Source organism: Schistocerca piceifrons, chromosome 4 (assembly GCF_021461385.2).
Source record: "Schistocerca piceifrons isolate TAMUIC-IGC-003096 chromosome 4, iqSchPice1.1, whole genome shotgun sequence".
NCBI classification, from domain to species: Eukaryota; Metazoa; Arthropoda; class Insecta; order Orthoptera; family Acrididae; genus Schistocerca; species Schistocerca piceifrons.
This window is the reverse complement of record NC_060141.1, coordinates 426,229,975-426,251,862: the sequence shown is the minus strand read 5'-3', so window position 1 is coordinate 426,251,862 and position 21,888 is coordinate 426,229,975. Positions and strand designations below refer to the sequence as shown.

At 41.9% G+C, this 21,888-nt stretch overlaps 1 protein-coding gene across 1 annotated transcript in view; it reads right to left on the bottom strand.

Moving 5' to 3' along the window:
* The window catches only part of LOC124795892 (FAD-dependent oxidoreductase domain-containing protein 1-like), a 215,122-nt gene that overhangs the window by 11,371 nt on the left and 181,863 nt on the right, over window positions 1-21,888 (bottom strand). Inside the window, exon 8 of the mRNA XM_047259971.1 lies at window positions 12,736-12,850. Coding sequence (XP_047115927.1) covers window positions 12,736-12,850 — 115 coding nt within the window. The remainder of the gene's footprint in view (window positions 1-12,735; window positions 12,851-21,888) is intronic.

The window sequence follows — 21,888 nt, the reverse complement described above, 5'->3', positions numbered from 1 at the left end:
TCTGTCAGGAAGTCACAAATCCAGTAAAATAACTGAGACAATATTCCATAAGCATGCAATTTGATTATAAGCTACTTGTGTGGTACAGTGTCAAAAGCCTTCTTGAAATTCAGAAATATGAAATCTATCTGCAATCCCTTGTCAATAGCACTCAACACTTCATGCGAATAAAGAGCTACTTGTGTTTCACAAAAATGACGTTTTCTAAACCCATGTTGACTGTGTGTCAATAGACCGTTTCCTTCGAGGTAATTCATAATGTTCGAACACAATATATGCGCCAGAATCTTGCTGCATATTGATGTTAATAATATGGGCCTGTAATTAAGTGGATTACTCCTACTACCTTTCTTGAATATTGGTGTGACCTGTGCATCTTTCCTGTCTTTAGGTATGGATCTTTCATCGAGCGAATGGTTGTATATGATTGTCAAGTATGGAGCTAATGCATCAGCGTCCTCTGAAAGGAACCTAATTGGTATACAGTCTGGACCATAAGACTGTCTTTTATTTAAATTATTTATTTAAGTTGCTTCACTACTGCAAGGATGTTTACTTCTACATTAACTCATGTTGGCAGCTGTTCCTGATTTGAATTCTGGAACATTTACTTTGTCTTCTTTTGTGAAGGCATTTCAGAAGGCTGTGTTTACTAACTCTGCTTTGGCAGCATTGTCTTCAACAGTATCTCCATTGATACCATGCAGAGAAGGCATTGATTGTTTCTTGCCACGGACATACTTCACATATGACCAGAATCTCTTTGGATTTTCTGCCAGGCTTTGAGACAAAGTTTCATTGCAGAAACTGTTACAAACATCTCACATTGAAGTCTGTGCTAAATTTTGAGCTTCTCTACAAGATCGCCAATCTTGGTGATAATGCATCTGTTTAAATTTGGCATGTTTGTTTCGTTGTTTCTGCAACAGTGTTCTGATCCGTTTTGTGTACCAAGGAGGATCAGCTCCATTATTTGTTAATTTATTTGGTATAAATCTCTTAATTGCTGCTGATACTATTTCTCTGAATTCAAGCCATATCTGGTCTACACTTACATCATTAATTTGGAATGAGTGGAGATTGTCTCTCAAGAAGGCATAAAGTGAATTTTTATCTGCTTTTTTGAATAGGTATATTTTTTGTTTATTTTTGGAGGATTTGGGGGTTACAATATTCAGTCTTGCTATGAAAACCCCGAGTTCACTAATCCCTGTATCCATTTTGATGCTCGTTATTAACTAAGAGGTCAAGTGTGTTTTCACAACTGTTTACTATTCTCATGGGCTCATGAACTAACTGCTCAAAATAATTTTCAGAGAATGCATTTAACACAATTTTGGATGATGTTTTATGCATAGCTCTGGAATTAAACATGTATTTTCACCAATATATTGAGGATAAATTAAAATCACCACCAACTATAATCGTATGAGTTGGGTACGTGTTTGAAATCAAACTCTAGTTTTCTTTCAACCTTTCAGCAACTGTATCATCTGAATTGGGAGGTCAGTAAAAGGATCCAATTATTATTTTATTCCAGTTGCCAAAAATGACCTCTGCCCATACTAACTCACAGGCACTCTCTACTTCAATTTTGCAACAAGATAAACTACTTCGAACAGCAACAAACACGCCACCACCAACCGTGTTTAGCCTATCCTTTTGGAACACCATTAGGTTCTTCACAAAAATTTCGGCTGAGTTTATCTCTGGCTTTAGCCAGTTTTCAGTGCCTACAACGATTTGAGCATTAATGCTTTCTATTAGCACTTGGAGCTTTGGTACTTTCCCAACACAGCTATGACATTTTACAACTGTGATACCGATGGTTTCAGTATCTACATTCTTCCTGTGTTCAGCCTGCACCCTTTTTGGTTGAAGTCCTTGTTGTGTTTTCCCTGAGACCCTCTAACCTAAAAATCCACCCAGTCCACACCACACAGCCCCTGCTACCCATGTAGTCACTTCCTACATATAGCAGACACCTGATCTATTCAGCGGAACCGGAAACCCAACCACCCTTTGGTGCAAGTTGAGGAATCTGCAGCCTACATGGTTGCAGAATTGTCTGTGCCTCTGATTCACACCTTCCACTTGGCTCTGTACCGGAAGTCCACAACTGGCCCTGTCAACTATGCTGCAAATGGTCAGCTCTGCTTTCATCTTGCAAGGAAGACTGGCAGCCTTTACCACTTCTGTTATATGCTCAAAACCAGAGAGAATCTCTTCTGATCCGAAGTGACACATGTCACTGTTACCAGCGTGAGGAACCACCTGCATTTGGCTGCACATTGTGCTCTTCATGGCATCTGGGAGTACCCATTCCACATCTGGAATGACTCCACCCAGTATGCATATGGATTGCACATTGGTTTTCTTTCCCTTCTTGGCAGCCATGTCCCTAAGGGACCCCATAACGCGCCTAACGTTGAAGCTCCCAACTATCAATAATCCCACCCTCTGTGATTGTCCAGATCTTGCAGGCTGAGAGGTTTCCTCTAAAACAAGATAGGCGACAACATCTGGCTCAGCAACAGCATCAGCCACAGACAGTGCCAGAACCTGTTTGTTAGACAATCTGGGGAGGCCTTACATGTGGCCGCCTGTGAATTCTTTCGCTGCTTGCTATGTCCTGGGGCAACCTCCCACTTGACCACAGGTGAGGGGTCAACCTCAGTGCAAACAGTGTGTCTAGTAAATTAGATTAACAAGCAGAGATTTAAAACCCTAACAACTGAAGCACTCAGGTAAAACTAAATAATTCAACCCTGATTAGGAACTTGTAATATGTCACAAAATTAGTTTACTTTCCAACCCAAATGAAGACGTGAGAACTGTGACTATTAGATATTAAATAAACATGCAGAACCACTAGAAACTAAACTATTAAAGCACACAAATGATATTATAAAATTCGCTCTTGGTTAGGAACTCGGTTACTTCCCTGTTGCTGCTTGTGTCTTGGCCAGCTGCTGCTGCTGCCTGACAGTATGATTGGGGATATGAAATGAGTGTTTTTGTAAAGCTTACATTACATCGGGAGACAAGTCAAGTGGGCAACAGCAGGATCAAATTACAAGTTTAAGTCCTCCCCTTATAACTGAGTCTTGCTCAAACAGTCTTGCAAGCAGCTTCAGCTTCTATTTCAGTGGATCTGAATTTCTCACCTACTACAACAAACACAACACTACTTTCATTTTCCACTAGTGTATCCTTTCAATGTGCACTCAAATTTTCCCCAAAATTCTCACAGTTGTCATTTCAGGATTTAAGCAGTAGTATTATGTGAGCTTCACTGCTTTTTAGGATTGCTTTAAGTTCTATCATTTTCTTGTCAATGCTTCAGCAGTTAACCACTAAGATATTTATACTCTCACCTGTCAAAAGGGTGTGACATTTCTTCCAATCTTACACTGATATTTCTGTATCTCCTACATCTGGATTGGACAGAGAGTCATCTAATCTATAAAAAAACCTTCACATTCATCCCACATTCCGTAAGCTACTAGGTAGCAACCTCTGATGTGTAGTGCAATCCTGACCAATTTAGGGAATCTTTTTGCTGTAGCCACCAGAAAGATCGCGGGAGGCGCACATTGGCACGGCGCGGCACGGACGGTAGTTGCCGCAAGTAGAGTCCCGTCCACCAGAGGGCACGTGAGAATTCGGACGCGACCTCTGCCGGCATAACAACAACAACAACAACAACTACAACAACAACTCCGGCAGCACGGGCCAGGCCGAGTCAGTTCACATCGGGCAGGTCTAGCAGACAGTTCCCGGTGTACACTAGGTGAAGTGCGACGGTAACGTGAATCGTGTTATTACACTTTTAGTTCTCATACCTATTGCTCCAGTCTAGGAAGTCACAGCATAGCTTGTTGCATAACCTTTAAGTCTCTGGTTCAAGACTTAATCTCAACTCAGAACGAGGGGGCTGTGATCAGTCCTGGGGATAATGATGCAGATTGGGAGCTTTATTGAAATATTGTGAGCAAGGAGGGTATTCTCATTTTTTTCTGCCAGTTGCTGGAGTGATCCAAGTATAATTTTGGGTCCATAAGACAGGCATCATTTGTCCCAATGTCCGCCACAATCTGCAGTTGGTTGCACCCTATTCTCTGAAGGCTGCCTCTTCAGCATTTTCAGTGATGCTCCCATGCACACACAGTGTTCTAATTGGTAAGTAATAACCTACTCTCACATAGATAGCTATCTGTATCTACATACATACTCCACAAGCCACCTTATGGAGCAAGGCAGAGAGCAGCTTGTGCTATTGCTAGTCTTTCCCTTTCCTGTTCCACTCACAAGCAGAGCAAGGGAAAAACAACTGTATTGATGCTTCTGTATAAGCTGTGATTTCACTTATCATTTCTTTACAATCCTTATGCAGAAAAATCATTCTGTAGTCTGTTGCAAATGCCAGTACTCTCAACTTTCTCAACAGTGTTTCATGGAAGGAAAAAGAATGTCATTTTTCCATCAGGGATTCTGATTTGGGTTTGTGGAGCACTGCTGTGATACTTGTGTGGTCACTGACTCTACTGGTAACAAATCTACCAAAGACTTAAGCAGTACTCAGGAACAGATATCCTTTGCACTATCCTTTACACTTTGCAATGTTACACCTAGATATCCAGTTGCTGTGTCTGTATCAAGTAGCACACCACCAGCACCATACTCAAACATTCACAACTTTTTCCCTAATGATTTGCATGAACTTCATCATAATAAACTGAAATTCCATCTGAGTCATATTGTTTCCTCCTACATTGTCAACATAGATAGTTTCCTATATACTACATCATCAGCAAACAGTCACATATTGCTGCTCACTTTGTCTGTCAGATTGTTTATGTCCAGGAGCAGTCATATTACCTTTAAGAGCAGTCATATTACATTTCCTTGGGGATCTCCTGATGAAACTTTCCTTTCTAATTTTTGAAGATAAAACTGAATAAAACAGTGATGTGGTTAGATAATTTGAAATAATAATCAGTCTTGACTGCAAATTTTTATTAAAAAAATTAAAATCACTCTCACTGATGTGTGAGCTACTCATATACATGTTCCATTCAGAAGTTTCTGCAAGTCTAAAAAAAAGTAGGTTACAATGAGATATCCATCACTTTTCTGAGCAGGACCTGTCAACTGCCTTTCAGTATGAGTTCAATAATTGATCCTCTACAGATAAAGCTACTTTCATCTATCCAAGGCCTTTGATTCCAAACACTATAACATTGAACTTTAGAAACTAAATACAACATTATGACATTAATGGTACCCATTTATACACAGGGGGCCTTACCTTTAAAATATAAAGCAGGGAATCACGTTAATATCCTGCATCAGAGAAGTGAAAGTAACAAAAACTTTGCAAATGCTGTAGCCAGATACAATTAAAATATTTACTGATGTGTCAAAAATATCTGGCCAACCATTAGTGCCTACTGCCATCCTTCATCCTGACCTCCATAACATCCAAGCAAAATCGTCATACACCATCCTTCTGAGCATTGGTTTTGTGACAATAGCCAAGGCCATCTAGTACACAGTATAGTTGAATGGGCACTGAACAAGATCCTGATCATATCTGACTCATTACGACCAAGTGTGCAAGGCATATCTTAGATAAGCACAAAAAATAAACTCCAATCAAATGAAATTTGGAATTTTGTATTGTATAAATGCAACACTGAGATTATTTTGCCATGAACAAGGATAAACTTTGCCAAAATGTCACTGATCATATCAAATTCATTTGTAATCATCAGTTCAAAACCTAGTGACACTACAAAATAATATTTTTTTTTTCTTAAATACGAGCTGAAAAACAGGAGAAGACTGATGAAGAGATGATAAGACTGGAACTGGCCTTAGTCCTAATGCTGGAGTGGTGGTGGTGGTGGTGGTGGTGGTGGTAGTAGTAGTAGTAGGCACTGTGAAAAACCTTAAAAAAACTTCACAGACGCTCAGCATCAGACTAAGAAAGGGAAATTAAAAATATGTGCAGTGAACTATCAAGTGTGTGAAGTTTGACAACACCCAATAACACAAGTCAACAAATTTTGAATTTTTGTCTGGGGGTTGCATAAAAACATAAATTTCTGACTAAGCTGTTTGCACTGACCTTGAATCTGAAGCCTGTCTCTCTCTACAGTGCATCATGTTTTTGCACCATCATCATCACCCAGATCTGTACCTAATGAAACTGAAAAGCAGTGTACCTAATGAAACTGGAAAGCACTTACAGGAAATGTAGGTGAAATGGAACAATAAAATGGAAAAAAGTAATATGAGAGAATATGAATTAGAAGAAGCAAAGGGACACTTACAAGGTGGAGGTATTACTTCCATTTATGTTTGCCCCTGAATGAACATCTGATGTCCTTCCTTTTGTGTGTCACATCTCCTTCACATGTGATACACCAACAGTAGTCAGATGTAATGTTTATTCCCCAATGACCTTGATAATGATGTTTCAGTGTTTTAAGTTCCTGATGGAACCATTCACCATGTTCCTCTAATTTGTTGGCCGAAGTGTTCTGAATTTTATATTTGTGTGACATCAGAAAATGTAGTTTTAGGGGGACCTTGCATCCTAACCATTTTAACAACTGTAGTATATTTTCCACAATTTCCTTGCAATTAGTATTCTAGTCAAGGAAATTATGTACAACATTTTTAAACTCTATCAACTGACCCATTTTTGTCATTTTACTTTCAAAATGTTCATCAGACATCAACTTACATATATTCAGTCCAACAAATATCCCTTCTTCCAGCTTTGCAGCCAAGAGATTTGGGAATTGGCTACACAGGTATTGGAAACAGTTTCCCATTTTATCCAATTCTTTATATAGTGCTTCATCAATCCTAATCTGATTCACAATGAAGGCAATAAAAAGTTATCTGGATTAACCAAACACTCATTTGCAATGTTCTTCAGTTCTACTATCAGGGATTTCCTCTTAGGCCCCTCTCTCCTACTCCATGCTCATGATATGCTCTACTGTCTCATTCACACATACAGCAAGGCATTTTCGTGTACTGTGCTTTCTGGCTGAGAATAATACCAATCACTTTAAAGTCACCACACACAAAGCACTGGCTTTTTTCATACTTCACTTTTTCAAGTAGCATTTTCATGATATTGTATGTCTCTTTTAAGTATACTGAATACACAATTGGAAATTGTGTTAGGTCATTCCCAATTTATAGCAATTCTTCTTTCAAACTTAGCTTTGAAGAATTTATGCAAACCTCCATTACTTGCTGTCATATTTTTGAGCTCCCATGTTTGTCAACTAATCTGGTAATGTCTTTGCAGAACACCAAACTGTCCTCAACAAAAAATGTCTTGAAGGCTTTATCATGATTTCTGTACACTGACTATGATAAACCATGTGCAAATAAATTATTTTCACTGAGACGTGATGCCAGAAGTTGTGATGCTCCTTTTGAGAATCCAAGACTTTTGCCAAATTGTTAAATTCTGTTTGAGTAAGAGGTTTTGGGTTATTATCAGCACCACACTCAACACAGATTGACAACTTTCATGACTTACCTCTGGTTCAGAGAATTCAAATGTATCCATTTAAGTTTATGGAGAGAGAATCAGAAGACTTGTACTATGAGGGACAGGTCTAATTGCTGAATGTAAGTTCAGATACAAGATTTTGTTCATCTTTATTTTATTGTATCTTGCTAGTTTCATCATACAGAAGTGAAAATCACCAATATGTAGGTAAAATAAAGTGATCAAACTTCATCATTCCCATGGTATGTCTCAAGCTGTATGCACCATAATATGGGAATAATGAAGTTCAAACACTTCATTTTATCGTCGCTCCACGTCCTTAACTGCTCCACATGTGTATGACACAGAATGTGTGGAGCAAATGATTTGTTCTGAGCCCTGAGCTTCATGCTGAAATAAGCAAAATATGATTTTTGCATAACTTCTGTTATTTGTCTATGTCTTGTACTTATCACAGAAGCTCTACATATGTAACAAAATGCATCTGGGCTATTCATATACTGTCTTTCGAACACAGCATCAATAAAATAACACCACTCACAATAACATGCGTAAGCACCTTCTCCTGGCTCTCGCACTCACTCAACTATTGATTGTTGTGGTGATAATGGAGTTTCAGCTGTGAAGTTCATTCTCCCCCTGTACTTCACTATCCTACAAACAAGCAGTGTCACCACATTTATACAAATTATGCTACATAACACAGACTTGACAGCCAATAGCGAAATAGCCCATAACAGGTTTGGCGGAGGCATAGCTGTGCAGAGAAAACTAATGGTGATGCAAAAAACTTATATTTTCATGTTCAGGGGTGCCAAATTAGTAAAGAACATCACTGACTTTCCAAACCCCAGAACCCGTGTCAACCTGTGTAATCATTGGCCATCTCTTGCAAAAATGCTCTCTAGGTCTGAATAACAGTAATTAACACAATTTGTATTAAATATTAATTTAAGTGTGTGTTATTAATACATACTTAAATTACTATGACAACTGTCCATGCACTAACAAACAGAATAGGAAACGTATGTAAATCAACTAGTAGAATTATATTTATTGGCCAACTTGTAATTGACATTGTGTCTTGGTGCTCAATGGTTACATGGTGGACTATGGACTCAAAGTTTGTCAGTTTCAGTTTTTCTTCCTATTTATCCTTTCTTTCACCACTTGTACTACTTGTTAATGTGCAAAATTCTGAGTTGCATCATTTTTCAGAGGCCACATCCAGCAGTAGGGCCCTGTGTACCTGGATGAGGAAGGCAAGGTTATACCATGTCCCAAAGGATCATGCCCAGTAAATCACTTGGGGATACAAACTATAGGCTGATGACAGCTCTAATTCAGCAGGTAATGCAATTGTATACATCTGCCACTCTATGACAAGTGTTTCTTTATAGTTAAATGAAATGGCTTTAGAACATGGGAACTATTGAAACTTACATCCACACAGAAAACTGCCTAAATCCATGGCCAATAAGCTGTTACATGTACATTTTCATCAACCTTGGCAAACCTCTGAAAGCCTGATACATTGCCACTTTTGTCTACAGTTTGTTTGTGTTTGAAGTCCAATTGACCACACCACTTAACAGCCAATGCCAGCTAGCCTTAGATTATCAGCTGCCAAACAATGTATTCTCTACATTATTGGTTATTAAGATATTTATGACAGCTCTATGTTTTGAAAGCACACTACTAGAATATGCCACATGCAGCTTCCCTAATGTTATGGGACACTGTGGTGGGCAACAGTCTTCACAAGCCATTTGTGCTGGGAATAATATTGTTTCTTTTTATTTCTTTTCAGATATATATGATTATTTCCATGTTTTTCACCTGTATAGAAATTTCTTGAGGTAGTTTGAGCAGTTTCTTCTGCCCATATTCCTTCCTCTTTACAACACAAAACCTTCAATAACAGATTCCTTGATCTACTTTGTCCCTTTAATATTTGCAATTGGAGTGTGATAATCATGCCAATAGCTGATCTTGTGGTGTTGCCAAGTGTGTTTTGTGCTAATTAGATCACTCCTGAACTTGATTCAGTTGATTCAAGTTTAGTGTAATAGAATGCAGGGAATTCATGAACTCAGTTCATTTTCTAAACTAAGATCAAACTAGATCTCCAGTCAGTGACGTATATACAATTGCCCTACGTGTACAGTTGGCTCTTAACATCCCAGCAATGTGGAGGGACAACAACAATCAAGTAATGAACGTAATGCAGTAGATGGTTGAACTACAGTGGTACAAAACTTCAGTGAGCCTTCTATAGATACCTGCACACAGAGGTGGCCAACAAAATGGATATATGGACATTGACACAAAGGACACAGTGCATTGGGCACTTGATTATCTCTGACTTCACTACATTTGATGACATCCCTGAATTTAAAGTGGCACTAATCACCCCTTTAACCCCTTCAAAACCATGTTTATGCCTTCGGGATTCTGTAACACCAGCCAAACCTGGCAATGCTTTCTTGATAATGTCCTATGCTGTTTTGCCTACCTGAATTATATCTACACCTGTGCCTGCAATCTTGAGGAGCGTTGCCAGCATGCCCTGGAAGCATTTTACCACCTCCTAGAACGGGAGTTATCATCAGCCTAGAGAAGTGCATTTTCAGTGTTGCAGAGATTGACTCTCTTGGACACAGGATATCATCCAATGGCTCAATTCCACACAATCATCAGAGAATGCTGCAGTTTCCACAGTATGGCAAATTTCTTCTAGTGCCACCTCAAAATCACTGCAAGCGTGCAAGCACCAGTCACTGCTACACTTCAGGGTGACTGCACTAAAGGCAATAGGCCTAGTCCCTGTATGATGCAAATGATAGTGAGTTTGGAAAAAACAAAATGTGAGCTCTCACACGCTGCCCTCCTGGTACACTTGCATCTGGCTGCCCCATTTGCAATCGTAATGGATGCCAGGCAGTCAGCCCTAGGCACCATTCTTGAACAACAGACTGAAGGTTCCTGGTAGCCACTGATATTCTATTTCATGAAGCTCTCTGTGCCACAGTGGAATTGGGCTGTATATAATTGTGCACTCCTTGCCATATATGAGGCAGTCAAGTACTTCTGCCCCTTGGTGGAAGGACACCCCTTCACCGTCTACATCAACTATCACTCCATTACAACAGGCTCTCGTCGAAAGGAAAGCACACAGATTTCCCCTAGGCAATTGCATCAGCACTCATACATACCATAGTTTGACAATATCGCCGCTGACTGCCTCAGCCACTCCTGTGCCCTCACTGCATCCCTCAATTATATGGCCATGGCCACCACTCAGGTAGCTGATCCTAAACTATTAAGACTGCAGAATGACTCAAACACCAGCCTTAACCTCAAACCACACACGAATTCCAGTATGGATTTAGACATCTGGTGCAATGCTCACATGCATTCTGATCGCTCATGTAACTACGCAGAGTGTATCCACCCTTACCTTTTCCTGATTTCTATGAGGTAGCTTTCAAACACTTTCACGGTCCAGCCCACACTGGTGGATGTGCAACTGTGGCACCATGGAGGAGCATTTCACATGGTCTGGTATCCAGTAGGACTGCATCGATTGGGCCTGCAGCAGCCTCCCATGTAGTGCACTGAAAGGCTAAAGGCTACCCTGTAGCTAACGGCATGGTGGAGAGAGTCCAGAAGACCCTAAAAGCTGCCCTTACCTGCCAACCTGTAGCTTTGACCATCGCCCTGCCACTAGTTATTCTAGGCTTGCGGGTGGCCCACAAAACTGACACAATATTTTGGGCTTGACTGATTCAGCACTGTCTCACTCTGGCCTTTCTGATTGTGGAGCATCCACTTCACAGAGGCCATTATGATATAGTGAGTGCATTGTGAGCAAGGTTACCAACTGCTGTGATAAGTGTGTGGCTGTCAGAGGCAAAATCCAAACATTGTTAGATTAGTTCACCTATGGTCCCCAAGTTCATTATTGTGCCATGTGATCTCCTTGGTTATTATATTAGATTAATCACTACAATACCAATTCGCAAATTGTTCATATTTTAGCCTTTTCCATTTTTGTCATATTAGATATGCTTATGTTACCCATGTTCCAGACATTCTTTCATGACACGTACCACGATTTATCATCCCATTTCACCCAACTCAGCTAGTAATACTTCTGTATCTGCATGTGATGTTCAATTAATGTAACTCCCACCATGGAAAGGGAAAAAGCCCCAGAACATATGAGGTATGGGATCATCTGTGAGGTATACTTGGGCATTATAATTAATGGCACACTTTCCAAAAGAAGCAGTGATCCAAGTTTTGGTCTTGGCTTGCCACAGGTTTAACTTGTCACATAATATCCATAAAATGTATATTTCACTAATAGTAAGAGAATTTATTCTCAAGAAGCCTTTAGGCTAATCACATAACTAGTCTCGTGTTCTGTAAGTATGTCTTTTGTTTAGGAGGTAGCAACAACCTACATTAAAGGCTCTCTAAAAGTCAGACACAATGGCGAAAATGTTGTTTCCAATACCTATTACATTTTGATGGTCAAAGTTAAAGAAAGAATGACATAGCGAGAGAGAGAGAGAGAGAGAGAGAGAGAGAGAGAGAGAGAGAGAGAGAGAAACATGTTCCAGAGTGAATCAGTTTAAGTCAGACATTGATGCACAGATAAGTTCATCTGTCTTCTGAGTGTTCCTAAAAATTGGTCTAATTTATGAGTTTTTCCAGTCATGTCAGGCATATCGCTGCCAGGTCGATGAAAAACTGCTGTTAGAAGAAACACCAATTATTTCATAAAATATACACTCAAAACAGCATCCCTTCAATATCAGTTCTGCTTTTCAATTCTGTAAACACTTCTCTCCGTGCCTGTAATTAAAAAAAAAAATTACAGGAAATAAATGAAAGGAGGAACTAGAGTGTGATTTTTCTTCATTGAAGCAACTTCAGGAGACAAAATTTGATAGGTTTGGCTTCACTTGGTCATTTTTTTGTGTCAATATGATAAGTGTGTACAGATGGATTGATTTTGTAGGATTCATTTTCTTTGTTCTCCATATCTCTGTACAAAGTTTCACACTTTGTATGTTTCTGTCAACAGGGTTCTAATTATCTATTACATGACTATGTTATTTTATTTATCTGTTGCCCAGAACAGTGATGCAAGAGTTATGTATTCTTTCTAATGCTTGACTTACCATGGCCACTAAATCCAGTTGCTATGTAAAGATTATGGTAATATGGATGGCGTCCAACAATTCCATTTTCATCTGCAACATTGGTGTCATAATATCCAGCCCAGGCATTTGTCACCTACAAATAAACATCAGTTATCATTCTTTGCCGTAAATTTGCTTTTCCATATAATGCAAGACAAAATTCAAATTGATACCCAAAGTATAATTTTTTGACAATAAATTCACACCACAAAATCATTTAACCAACTACTAAGCATTCATCAATAATATTAGATTAATATTCTTCCTATAAACACACTTATTCATCAACTAACTGCAATTAAAATGCTTGAAATCTATAACTAAAATTAACTGATTTGTGTGAATCATGAAGACTAAACATACAAAGATTTATAGAAATTATGAGCATAAAATACGTAAATGTAACTGTTCAGCATACAGCATAAGCATGGAGTCATCAATACACATATTATGCTAAACTTCAAGAAACTATGCTGTTCAGCTTCTTGTTTATTTCACAGTCAACTCCTATATTTCCTTGAAGTGGTGAGTGACTCTGTTTACTCACATCATTATTTGATTATTTGTATCCCAAACAGATTTACAATATTCCATTAATCATACATCTGGTATACATCTCCACAGAAGGTGAAGGCCCAAGTGCACTGATATCTGGCTAATTGTGGATATAGGAGTACAAATGAAAAATGCCAAGTTTATGACAGAAAGTGATGAAAAATAAATTCATTGCATGGTGCAATTGAAGTTATAGTCATCTTGGAGAAGATAAACACAGGTCATATACGGTTTTCAAGGGAATCTTATACCATTCTTCCTACAAAATAGTGGAAAGTTCAGGTAACAATGATGGAGGTTGATAGTGATCATGCCCCCTTCTCTCCAAAGTAGACCACAATGGCTCATTAATATTGTGATGTGATGACTATGGTGCCCAGGGGAGAAGTGAAAATTCATCCTTAAGCTCACAAAACCAGTACTGGAGAATGCAAGGTATGTGAACAGGGGCCCTGTCACCTTGAAACACAGCATCACCATTTGGGAACAAACATTGTACTATGGGATGGACTTGATCAGTCAAGATCATCACATCATCTTTGGCAGTAATGTAATCTTGCAGAGTAACCATGGAGCCCATGGAATGCCATGATATGGCTGCACAAATCACCACTAAACCCCCACAATGTTTCACTCTTGGAATGTAAACTGAGCCAGAGTTTGGAAACAGAATGAAACAAGACTCATCCTGTAATAAATCAAGATCTAATGGAACATTTTTCTCAGTTAACAAACCATGTGATATCAAATAAATTTCTGCCAGATTTGGATTGATTTTCATTTATAAATCATATATTCCATAAATGTTGATGTTCATGTGGTTTTCCATGTGTTGGGTGCATTTTTTCTGCAAATATAATTTTCCATTTATATATAGATATGTTCTCATATTTCAGTATTATACTACAAAAATTATTTTGCAAATAATTAACAGAAAATGCTTGAAAAACAAAGCTACATCATTTTTGCTGTTTTTACTATTCAGTATTAAATGCAGACAAAGGATGCATATATAAAAATTGATATTGCAACAAACAACAGGTTTCCAATATTTATATTTGCAAATTTTGCAACCTTCAATATTATTACTAAAAATCTTTACATAAATACATATCTTCAGGAGACATTCTGTGAATTAAATCTGATGTATAATTTAAAAATGGAAGGCACCTTAGTATTATTTTAATTTGTGGAATGTTCTGGAAGATTCAAAAAACCATTAACACAACTTATATTACAATTGTTTGGCACCAATAAAATCAGTAGAGATCAGACTGTTTTCAGAATCATTCAGATGAGTTTCATACTGTTTTTGATATGAGAAGCTCTTTGCGATATGTAAGGCAACAAGATAATGAAAAGAGCTCTAAGTATTATGTTTTGATATTTCCTTGTGGAAATGTGAAAATATGTGTGAAATGTTATGTGGAATTATGAATAAACCATATTATGTAACAGAATAACTATTATCTTCGTGCAGTGTATAGTGTAACATTTCACTTAGTTAAAAAGAAGTGTTGCACAGTGTATTTAGAACTGACAAATGACATGTATGGACTGCTGAAGTATATTTATTTAATGTAGTTTAGAAAGTAGGACACATGTGTTTAGTGGGGGGCTTTTCAGTATGTGCATGTTGATTGCTGGTACAGGAGACAGCACTGCTACTGGATAGGGCGATGTTGGCAGTGGTTCACATTTGGCCACATCTGCTGCTCTTAATGTTTTCTTCCTGCTGCAGATCCCTGCCACAGAGTTGAGCTGGCTTCCATGGAAGAAGATGCCTGTGACGATGCCTAAGAAAGTCATGGAACAAAACAGGTTCAAGGGGAGGGCTGCTCTGAAATTTAATTGGGTTCATTGTGAATTTTGTTAAAATATACTTGTCAACTACCCCCATGAACCATGGACCTTGTCGTTGGGGGAGGCTTGCGTGCCTCAACGATACAGATAGCCATACCGAAGGTACAACCACAACAGAGGGGTATCTGTTGAGAGGCTAGACAAACGTGTGGTTCCTGAAGAGGGGCAGAAGCCTTTTCAGTAGTTGCAGGGGCAACAGTCTGGATGATTGACTGATCTGGCCTTGTAACAATAACCAAAACGGCCTTGCTGTGCTGGTACTGCGAATGGCTGAAAGCAAGGGGAAACTACAGCCGTAATTTTATCTGAGGGAATGCATGATGATGGCGTCCTCTTGGGTAAAATATTCCGGAGGTGAAATAGTCCCCGATTTGGATCTCTGGGCGGGGACTACTCAGGAGGATGTTGTTATCAGGAGAAAGATGACTGGCGTTCTACGGATCGGAGCACGGAATGTCAGATCCCTTGATCAGGCAGGTAGGTTAGAAAATTTAAAAAGGGAAATGGATAGGTTAAAGTTAGATATAGTGGGTGCAGTAGCCACCAGAAAGATCGCGGGAGGTGCACATCGGCACGGCGCATCACGGACAGTAGTTGCCACAAGTAAAGGCCAGTCCACCAGGGGGCACGCAAGAATTCGGCCGCACCCTCTGCCAGCGGAACAACAACTCAGGCAGCACAGGCCGTGCCCAGCCAGTTTGACATCGGGCATGCCTAGCAGACAGTTCCCGGTCTACATTATGTGAAGTGCGACGGGAAAAATGAATCATGTTAATACACAATTGGTGACGAGTAGGGTCGTTCTTTCACGTGTTGCTCTGGTTTCGCAGCTTATCCATGGCACGGGGAATTTAGTGTGGGTATGGTTGAGCAGCAGAAGGAGCTCATGGCAACCATGACACAAGCGCTTCCGGCGTTGCTTCCTCGCAGTCTGCTCGAACGCCATTCCCTCCTCCCTTTCCCCCGTATGAGGAGACGGCGGAGGATTGGCACGCATATGAACATCGCCTTCGGCAGCATTTCCAGGCATTTCATGTTGCCAATGTGGAGGTATGTCGTGCTCTATTCTTGTCTTGGATATCTCCCTCGCTGTATCACGTTTTGTGGTGGCTAGCGCCACCGCAGGAACTCTCGTCCTTGTCTTTTGACGCATTGCATTCATTGCTGTCTTCATATTATCACTGCCCCACACATGTTGTGGCGGCTAAGGTCGAGCTGTATCAATGCAAGAAACAGCCCCATCAGTCTTACCGGGCATGGGCCGCTACCCTGCACAGTCTTAGTCGCAAGTGTCATTTTGTCACGGAGCAGTTGCGAGAGTCGTATGCCCACATTATGGTGCGAGACGTCATTGTTCGTTTGGCCCCTGATCGGGAGATCCGGCAACAGGCCCTGCAGTTGGAAGACCCTTTCCTTGAGGAAGTCCTGTCCCTTGCTCAATCGTATGAAGTCTCTCACACCACAGGTCAACAGTTGGAAGCGTGGTGCGACGTCGCGGTGGTTCAGGGCGGCACGGCCACGTCCACTGCGTCCGGGGTGGACGACATGCGAGCAGTATAATCCGGCCATTACAGCCGCTCCCACATGGCACGTAAACAGAGTTCTGGCCACCGGCCCCTGTTACCATCCTGTGCCTCATGCTATATACATCATGACTGGTCAGAGTGCCCCCAGCATTAGGCTGTTTGTTGCAAATGTAATAAAAAAGGACACATTGCTAAAGTTTGCCGCTCAGCCTCAAAAGAATCGAAGGCAGCAGGTACAGAGAACATGGATGTTGACATTCAGGAAGTTTCATGGGGCCAGGCTCCCAACGCATTGGCACACAAACTCTTTATTGAGGTGTCAGTTCGGTTGCGCCGACTACAACTGCAAGTAGATACAGGTGTGGCAGTTTCCTCATTGAATGCACAAACTTACTCCAACCTTGGGTCACCCCCATTGGCACCAGTTTACCAGCGTCTCCGGGGTTATGGTAAACAGTTCATTCCCCTACTGGATCAATTCACTACCAACGTTACTTACAAATCAGTCACTTGGCCTCTTACTTTTATTGTTGTCAGTGATGCAAGCCCTGCTAACCTTTTTGGATTGGATGCCTTTCAAGCTTTCGGTTTTTCTATTGCAGACACCATACAATTGGTCTCCGAAGACGTGCCCTATCAGTCACTGGAATCTTTGACCTCTGCCTTTAACGATATCTTTGAGGAGAGCCTGGGGCATGTTTCAGACTTTGAAGCTTACTTAACATTGAAGGCGTCGGCTCGCCCACGTTTTCTACGCGTGCGGCAGATCCCCTTGGCTCTCCGCCCTCAGGTAAAAGCAGAGCTAGACCGGCTGACAGCCCTCGGGGTCGTTCTTCTCATTTCTTCTAGTGAGTGGGCTTCACCCTCATTATTGTCAGGAAACCCTCGGGACAATTATGTCTTTGTGGCGATTTCAAGGCCACCATTAATTCCTAATTGGTGGTGGACACCTATCCCTTGCCTCGTTCTGATGAATTGTTCTCCGACGTGGCGGGAGGCCAATATTTTTCGAAAATCAATCTTTTGGAGGCTTATCTTCAGATTCCACTTGATGAGGACTCCAAACAGCTGGTGGTCATCAACAGCCCGTTTGGCCTTTACAAATACCAGCGGTTGGCCTTCGGAATATACAGTGCCCCGGCAATATTTCAGCATTATCTTGAGCACATCACATCGACAATCCCTCATTGTATTAATTACCTGGATGACATAATAGTCACAGGCCACAGCACGAAGGAACACTTGCACAACCTTCAAACCCTCTTTCTCAAATTCAGGTCCGTGGGCCTGCGTTGCACCTGCGTAAGTCTTCCACCCGTCCATTGAGTATGTGGGCTACACCATCTCTCGGCATGGCGTCCAGCCACTAGGAAGTTTGGTCCAAGGTATTGTCGACCTTCTGCGGCCCGCTTCGCTGAAGGAGTTACAAGCTTTTTTAGGCAAGATTGCCTATTATCACTGGTTCATTCCCAGGGCTTCCACCATAGCCCACCCTCTGTACTGTCTTCTGTCCAAGGGTGTTCCTTTTGATTGGTCGCCTGCATGCAAGCGAGTATTCACCTCATTGAAGGGCCTCCTCATTTCAGCACCTTGTTTGGCTACTTTTGACCCCAATAAGCCGTTGGTCCTGGCTACAGATGCTTTGCAGTATGGAGTGGGGGCGGTCCTGGTCCATCCAAGCAGCCAGTGGCGTTTGCATCTAAAACTCTTGGTCCCGTGCAGGCCCATTACTCCCAGGTGGGAAAAGAGGCTTTGGCCATTGTCTATGCTGTTACCAAGTTTCATCCTTTCTTCTATGGCACGAAGTTTCAGTTAATCACTGACCATAAGCCATTAATATTGTTATTTGACCCCGCCTCTCAGATTCCAGATAGGGTGGCCCACAGACTGCAGCACTGGGCCTTGTTCCTCTCTAAGTACCATTATGACATTCATTTTTGCCCTACCAGACAGCATGCCAATGCCGACGCTCTTTCCCGTCTTTCGGTGGGCCCGGATCCTAAGTTCAATAGGGAGGAGATTATGTGTTTTCATTTGGATGTGGTGTCCCGCCAAGCGGTCGATGGCTTCCCGATCACTAGTTCTAGAGTCGCCAGGGAAATGGCAGCTGACCCGGTTCTATGGCAAGTAGTTCGCCTCGTTCAGCAGGTGTGGTCGTCCGATCTCCAGGCCGGGCCTCGGACCCTCTTCGCAATTATTTTGTTCTACGAGACTGCCTCTCAGTCTTGGAAGGAGTTCTCCTTCTGGCTACTGATGATACAGCTCCTCACGTGGTTGTTCCTGCAAGTTTGTGAAGGGAGGTCCTCACATTATTACATCAGGGGCACTGGGGTGTTTCCCATACTAAAACCTTGGCTCGCAGACATATGCACTGGCCCGGTATTGACAGAGAAATTGAGCACTTGGTGGCTGCCTGTTCCCAGTGTGAGAGCCAACAGGCATCTCCCAGGTCAGCGTTCTCTTTATGGCCGCCTGCAACCCAGGCATGGGAACGTGTTCACATAGATTTTGCGGGCCCGTTTCTCAATGGCTTTTGGCTCATTGTCATTGATGCTTATTCTCAATTCCCATATGTGGTTCGCTGCTCCTCAACCACTTCAGAAGCTTCAATCAAGGCACTCACAAAAATCTTTTCTGTGGAAGGTCTGCCAGTCACCCTGGTATCGGGCAATGGATCCCAGTTTATTTCGCATACCTTCCAGGATTTTTGTAGGCACTTCGTTATTCGGCATGTTTGCTCTCCACCCTTTCATCCACAATTGAATGGGGAAGCCAAGCGCATGGTGCACACATTTAAGACGGAAATGAAAAAGTATGTGAACGAATTTCCTGTGGAGGAGGCATTGACGTTTTTCCTGATGGCATACCAGACCACACCAATGGGAGAATGCAGCCCTGCAGAGCTCCTCCACGGGCGCCAACCTAGGACTCTGCTGCACCTCCTCCGGCCTGGTCCTCGCCAGTCTTCGCAAAACGGGGGTACCGAGCTTTCCACCGTGTATGTTGGTCTGGGCATGTGGGTTTGGTCGCAATCCACGTTGGATACCGGCGGTGGTCCTGCACCACAATGGCTGCTGGCTCTATACTTGCAGGCGGGGGACCGGGAGGTACGTCGTCACCAAAATCAGCTATGTCCACGTTTGGACACCCACCGTCCAACCCCTCAGGTGCCGGCTTCCCCATTGCCGGCACCCATGTTGTTTTCTCAGGGGACACTACCGCCCCTCTGCCCTGTGACTCTGCCACACTGCGATGGTTCTCAGCCTTGGCAGCCTCCAGTAGCTCCAGCACCAACATCACCATCGTTAGAGATGCCCCGGCAAGAGCCAGCCCCCCTCGCAGGCCTAGTTTCTCTGGAGGCTGGTTCACCTGTGGTCGTGCCTTTCCCATTGTCCCCGCCACTGGGTCTTGCCCCTTCCAAGGTGGAATGGGATCCGGAGTTCAACAGCTTGTCGCCCATTCTGTCCTGGGGTCCGATGATGGGACGACGGGGACTTCTTCATGTGGGTCACTTCCAACCAAATTTGAAGGTTCTGGCTCGAGGGTTGGCAGATCCCCCCCGACTCCAGCATTCCAATGGACATGGAGGTCATCGCTACTGCACAACGCTCCACCTTCTGACGCAGTGGGTCACAGTGGCTTCACCCCCCCGAAGGAGGAGGAGTGCAGTAGCCACCAGAAAGATCGCAGGAGGTGCACATCGGCACGGCACATCACGGACAGTAGTTGTCGCAAGTAAAATCCCATCCCCCAGAGGGCACATGAGAATTCGGCCGCGCCCTCTGCCCACTGAACAACAACAACTCAGGCAGCATGGACCATGCCCAGCCAGTTTGACTTCGGGCATGCCTAGCAGACAGTTCCCGGTCTACACTATGGGAAGTGCGATGGACAACGTGAATCATGTTAATACAGTGGGAATTAGTGAAGTTTGGTGGAAGGAGGAACAAGACTTCTGGTCAGCTGAATACAGGGTTATAAATACAAAATCAAATAGGGGTAATGCAGGAGTAGGTTTAATAATGCACAAAAAAAATAGGAGTGCGGGTAAGCTACTACAAACAGAACAGTGAACGTATTATAGTGGCCAAGATAGACACGAAGCCCATGCCAACTACAGTAGTAGAAGTTTATATGCCAAATAGCTCTGCAGATGACGAAGAAATTGAAGAAATGTATGATGAGATAAAATAAATTATTCAAGTAGTGAAGGGAGACGAAAATTTAATAGTCATGGGTGACTGGAATTCGAGACTAGGAAAAGGGAGAGAAGGAAACATAGTGGGTTAATATGGATTGGGGGAGAGAAATGAAAGAGGAAGCCATCTGGTAGAATTTTGCACAGAGCATAACTTAATCATAGCTAACATTTGGCTCATGAGTCATAAACGAAGGTTGTTTACATGGAAGAAACCTGGAGATACTGGAAGGTCAGAGATAAATTATATAATTGTAAGACAGAGATTCAGGAACCAGGTTTTAAATTGTAAAACATTTCCAGGGGCAGATGTGGACTCTGACCACAATCTATTGGTTATGAACTGTAGATTAAAACTGTAGAAACTGCAAAAAGGTGAGAATTTGAGGAGATGGGACCTGGACAAATTGAAAGAACCAGAGGTACACAGCTTCAGGGAGAGCATTAGCGAACGATTGACAAGAATGGGGGAAAGAAATACAGTAGAAGAAGAACAGGGTAGCTTTGAGAGATGAAATAGTGAAGGTAGCAGAGGATCAAGTAGGTAAAAAGGCGAGGGCTAATAGAAATCCTTGGGTAACAGAAGAGATATTAAATTTAATTGATGAAAGGAGAAAATATAAAAATGCAGTAAATGAAGCAGGCAAAAAGGAATACAAATACCTAAAAAATGAGAGTGACAGGAAGTGCTAAATGGCTAAGCAGGGATGGCTAGAGGACAAATGTAAGGATGCAGAGGTCCACATCACTAGGGGTAAGATAGATACTGCCTACAGGAAAATTAAAGAGACCTTTGGAGAAAAGAGAACCACTTGCATGAATATCAAGAGCTCAGATGGAAACCCAGTTCTAAGCAAAGAAAGGAAATCAGAAAGGTGGAAGGAATATATAGAGGGTCTATACAAGTGCGATGTTCTTGAGGACAAAATTATAGAAATGGAAGAGAATGTAGATGAAGATGAAATAGGAGATATGATACCCTTTCAAATT